The sequence below is a fragment of the Dipteris shenzhenensis genome, chromosome 18, assembly GCF_047967505.1.
Source record: "Dipteris shenzhenensis isolate YYH24624 ecotype China chromosome 18, Dip_SZ_1.0, whole genome shotgun sequence".
NCBI lineage: Eukaryota > Viridiplantae > Streptophyta > Polypodiopsida > Gleicheniales > Dipteridaceae > Dipteris > Dipteris shenzhenensis.
Genome location: NC_141613.1, coordinates 32,609,816 through 32,614,724, shown reverse-complemented (window position 1 = coordinate 32,614,724; position 4,909 = coordinate 32,609,816). Strand labels below are relative to the sequence as shown.

Sequence of the window (4,909 nt, the reverse complement as noted above, 5' to 3'; positions counted from 1 at the left end):
GAAAGATTTAGCCATTCCTTGAAGGCAACTAGTGTACTTTCAAAAATAACATTGGAGGGGTTCTAATGGGTGGAAGTTGGCAAAAGGAGGGGAGGGGGGGTGTAATGGAGGTACGGATAAGATGTAGATATGGTGAGATGACGATGTGGTAGGAGGGGAAAGATGAGATGGAGTACTTGTAGTTGAGGGATTACTTGTAGCTGAGGCAAGTTTGAGAGAGAGAAAGATAGAGAGAGAGAGAGAGAGAGAGAGAGAGAGAGAGAGAGAGAGAGAGTATAGTAACATTGCAAGCATTTTCTAATCTCTATACCCAATTTACAACAATTATCATTATTCACTTGCAATTCCTAATCTTAGATACACTCTTTGGGGCTTGTGCTTTTGGGTGGATTATACCTCTTAAAAGCAACCCAACTGAGATAAGATTTCTGTAAATGCCCTTAGTGTAAATGCCTTGACACAAGATTTCTGTAAATGCCCTTAGTGTAAATGCCTTGATGTGTCAGGAAGAAAAAAACGTGATAAGACTTCTTTTAATGAGCAATGCAAGGAATGAAGTGTTAGTTTTGCACAAGAATGACTTTTGTGATGCTTTTAATGAATTCAACAAGGTGAGGAGATTTGAGGAATCTAAGGACTTTGAGTTCCAATTATTTGAAAAACATTTTGTGTGTGTATGTGTGAGAGAGAGAGACACACACACACATAGAGATAGAGATAGATAGATTGATAGAGAGAGAAATAGAGAGAGATAGATAGAGATAGAGATAGAGATAGAGATAGATAGATAGGTAGAGAAAGAGAGAGAGAGAGAGAGAGAGAGAGAGAGAGAGAGAGAGAGAGAGAGAGAGATGACAAGACAGTGTGAGACAGTTTAATGCTGTAGCATTTTTGCCGACACCGAAAATCTGGAGCACATGACGGGAAATTGAAGCACCACACTCAAAGGACATTGTTTGTACTCTAGAATGAGCTAAGCATTTTTTCATTTCATAAGGTACTATAGGAAGGAATTGCGAGAGAGAGAGAGAGAAAGAAGTGTGGAAGAAGAGAGAGAGAGAGAGAGAGAGAGAGAGAGGGGGGGGGGGACCTAAACGAAAAATGTAAAAGGGGGAGGGGGGGGGGGCTAAGGGAGCACCTAAGGTGCTTAGAAGAGAGTAAGAGGGTGTTCACATGGAGGCAATGGGACAAAATGAGGCGGGGAAAATGAATGGACGAGCGCGTGAACAGGCTCTTAGGAAGCGGGAGGGGGGGGGGGGGGGTATAGTAAGCTTTCATCTTGTTCTGAAGCTATCACTCGTCTTCTTCATCTTCTTCTTCGTTTTTGTTCTGTTGAAAACTCAAGCTCCTGCATCGCCATAGCCAACCTCCTTCAACCTCCTCCTTCATCTCCATAGCCCTTCCCCCTCCCCGAATGCCTCTCCTCCCTTCCTCTTTCCCCCTCCTCCCCTCCCGCCATGGTTTGTCTCCCTTCCCTTTTCTCTTCTCCTTCTTCTCCTCCTCCCTTCTCCCCTTCTTTCTTTTTCTCCTCCTTCCCAATTTCTTGCCGGATTTTGGCCAACAGGGAGGGCGGAACCTAAGAGTAAAACCGACGGGGGTGACTCCGGGCTTGGAAACTGAGAAAAACCGACTGGGAGTTGAAAACGGCCTTCCTTCGTCTCTCTCTCTCTCGCTCTCTCTCTCATATCGTTTCTTCTTGCTCTCGCAGGTTGGATACTCCCTTGCTGCTGCTCTGCCCCAGAAACCTGCCTGGCTCCAGGCATTGCTCTCCGAGAAGTTCTTCACCGCTTGCGGCCGACACGCTGCGCTCAAGAAGAATGAGCGGAACATCTACTGTGTGGATTGCAGCCTCGGAATTTGCCAGCATTGCCTTTCCAGCCATAGTCCTCATCGGCTTCTTCAGGTAGAATCAAGATGAATCAAGACTCGGGAGCATTTGAATCGGGCAACAAAGTAGCTCCTTTTCGTTGTAAACAGTGAATTCATCGAAATGAGCTGGTTGTGACGATGGTGGCTGCTGTATTGAGAAATTGTAGCTCGGTTTATCTGATTTTCGACGAAGTAGGTCGTACTTGGTTGTTTTTGCTGATAGCTAGTTGATGCTTGTAAGGTCCGCAATCGAATTGTCAATCTTCGCATTTCTTTCATCGAATTGCGTGACCACTGTCAGTGGATGGAGGCAAGAATTGTCTTTGCGCCGGTGATTGAGACTTCGTTGCTCCGTGATAAGAATTTGCACATCGGAGTCTTAAATCGGACGTTTCCTTGCAGATCCGCAGATACGTGTACCACGATGTTATCAGATTACAGGACATTCAGAAGTTAGTCGATTGTACGCTTGTTCAGGTAAATTCCCGCCTCCCTAGACCTGAGGTGCATCGGATGGCGTAGAGCTATGGATGCCTTGGCAAGCTGGGATTCTATCGTTTTCTCATGCTCACGGCAATTAGAAAGTTAGAATCGCGTCGTGATGATTTTCGAATCGGATCAAAGACCGCGAAATGAAGAATCCTTGAGGAAAAGGCGTGATCTGGTCTGGATTGTCGGCCTTGTGTAGATTTGTCCGCTTTGAATTGGATCGTCTTTGTCACTTTGCAGACGTACATCATCAACAGCGCGAGGGTGGTCTTTCTGAATCAGCGACCTCAGCCCCGTCCCTCGAAAGGCCTTGGGAATACTTGCGAAACCTGCGAGAGGAGCTTGCAGGATGCGTATCGGTATTGCTCAGTGGCTTGCAAGGTATCGCGCAAATGCAGCAGTCGTTGCTGCCTACGATGTTGGATCGCCAGGGTCGTGAATTGTGCACGCCAAATTTGAATTCACCAGGTTTTTGTTGATCGTGTTGATACTGTGTGGCAGGTGGATGCTGCCGTGAAACAGCGCAAAGATATTCAGGCTTTACTTCCTCGATGCAATTCACTGCACATCTCAGATTTGACAAACAGCTCGCCAGCAGAGCGCATGAAGGCATGTGAACTGGAAACCGAGGAGCAATTGTCTCCCAATTCGGTATTGGAAGGCACGAACTCCCCCACTTCGTCAGGATCTACAGCCAACGACGGCGTGGTGTGGGGTACCAACACGTCAAGCACCGCCGCAACGGCGCCTGCGCCGAAGAAAAGTCGGAGCAACCACTTCAAATCTGCGGCTACCTCACCGAAGTCGGTGATACTGCCGCCCCTGAATCGAAGGAAAGGGACGCCGCACAGATCTCCGTTCTGTTGAACGACGCGAGGGATTGCAGTGGAGGAAAATTTTGACGTTCGTTTTCGTTTTTTGGGCCGGAGGATCGATCGATTCGCGCTACTCTTTCTCGTGGACTATTTTGGTTTGTTTCCACCTCAGTGTTCGCCATACACTGCTCGTTTTACGGCTGGATACAAGATTTTGCAGCTCACAGGAGTCGCGGACGTATCATCTTTGAGCTTCTTCCATTAGCTAGGACAAATCCCTCTCTCTTATCATGCCTTGAGCGTGTGAGCGGAGCCCTTATTTGAGTAGGGGAGTTTTCTTCTCGCTCTCAGGACAAGAGTAAAAATGTAAAAGGCGCAAAGGCTTGCATGAAGTGAATTTCCAAGTTTTCCAAAGAGTTCTTGTATTGATTGATCTGTGCTGTGTGTTTTGTCGCCGTTTGTGTTTTTTCTTCTGTTGGGATGAATCTCTCTGCTCAATTTCTGCCCAATTTTCATTACATGATGACTTTCGTCCTGCACCCTCACTGTTTCTTACACGTCGGCCATGTATCGACATTAATCCCCTGGCCGATCTAGTCAAGATTTCGAGCGAAGGGTCTCATCTAGTCAAGATTCCTGGGCAGATACGAGGCCAATTCTTGTATCTAGTCGAGATCTGAGGCAGAAGGTTACTGGAGGGCTCTGAATTGGAGCCATAATCATGAGAGAGAGTGCGAGTGGTTGAGCACTGAGGCGTGTAATTAGAGCGAGCGAGTGGATGGTTCAGAGGGAGGAGCTGTATTTTAGTTGCAGGAACAAGATAGTGGGGGATGTCGCAGAACTAAAAGGATAGGTGGGCTGTTGTGCAGGGAAAAGAACACTGCGAGGACAAGGAAAAAGACAACGTACTTGGCAAGTAGTACAGGGAGCAAAAGAAGCTTGAAAAAGGCAATGGAGGAAAACAAGAGAGGGTGGGAAGGGGGAACAATGCACATAGTTATGGTCTTGCTATGAAATGAAAGAGCTTCTGAATTGTAAGACGGATGAATTGACAAGGAGGGAATGGAGAAGATACGAGAGTGAAAGAAGCCGGGTTGAAAAGGAGGGAATGGAGAAGGTATAAGAGTGAAAGAAGCTGGATTGAAAAGGAGGGAATGGAGAAGATGGGTGATAACAAGGAGGTGAAAGAAGCTGATTTGGAAAGGAGGCAATTGATTTTTGACAGATTACAAACAAATTGTAATCTGTACAAACAAATTGAAGACTCAGAAGTGATTTTTGACAGATTACAACAGACAGAAACACACACAAAAGTGAACTGAGAAGCTATTTTTGGCAGATTACAACACACTCACACACACTGTACAGTGTACACACACACACAAATAGTGAAAACTGAGAATTCATATTACAAAACACACTCACACCGACACAGGGAAAACTGGGGAGTCATTCTTGACAGATTACAACACACTTTTTAAAAAGTGAAAATGAGAGATTACAACACACAGAGAGGAGAATCTAACGAGGATTTTGGCAGGGAAGGGCGATTATTGGAGGATGAGGAGGAAGGTGGTGGTGTTGACAAGCAGGATGTTATTTAGTGTTTTGGGGGGTTTGTGAGTAAATGCAGGGTGTACAGTGCTTGGCTTCTTGTATGGCGTTACGGCTTTTAAAGGAAGGCACGAGCCCAGTCAGGGGTGGCATTTAATGAATAAATGAAATGGGGCTGGGCT

At 46.2% G+C, this 4,909-nt stretch overlaps 1 protein-coding gene across 1 annotated transcript; it reads left to right on the top strand.

Annotated features, from left to right (window-relative positions):
* Positions 1 to 1,326: 1,326 nt before the first annotated feature.
* On the top strand, positions 1,327 to 3,548 carry LOC147891127 (protein RGF1 INDUCIBLE TRANSCRIPTION FACTOR 1-like). Its single transcript, XM_087389691.1, has 5 exons — positions 1,327 to 1,460; positions 1,709 to 1,903; positions 2,272 to 2,346; positions 2,599 to 2,739; positions 2,860 to 3,548. The coding sequence occupies exons 1-5, from the start codon at positions 1,458 to 1,460 to the stop codon at positions 3,223 to 3,225; spliced, it is 780 nt and encodes a 259-aa protein (XP_087245817.1). The 5' UTR covers positions 1,327 to 1,457; the 3' UTR covers positions 3,226 to 3,548.
* The last annotated feature ends 1,361 nt before the right edge of the window (positions 3,549 to 4,909 follow it).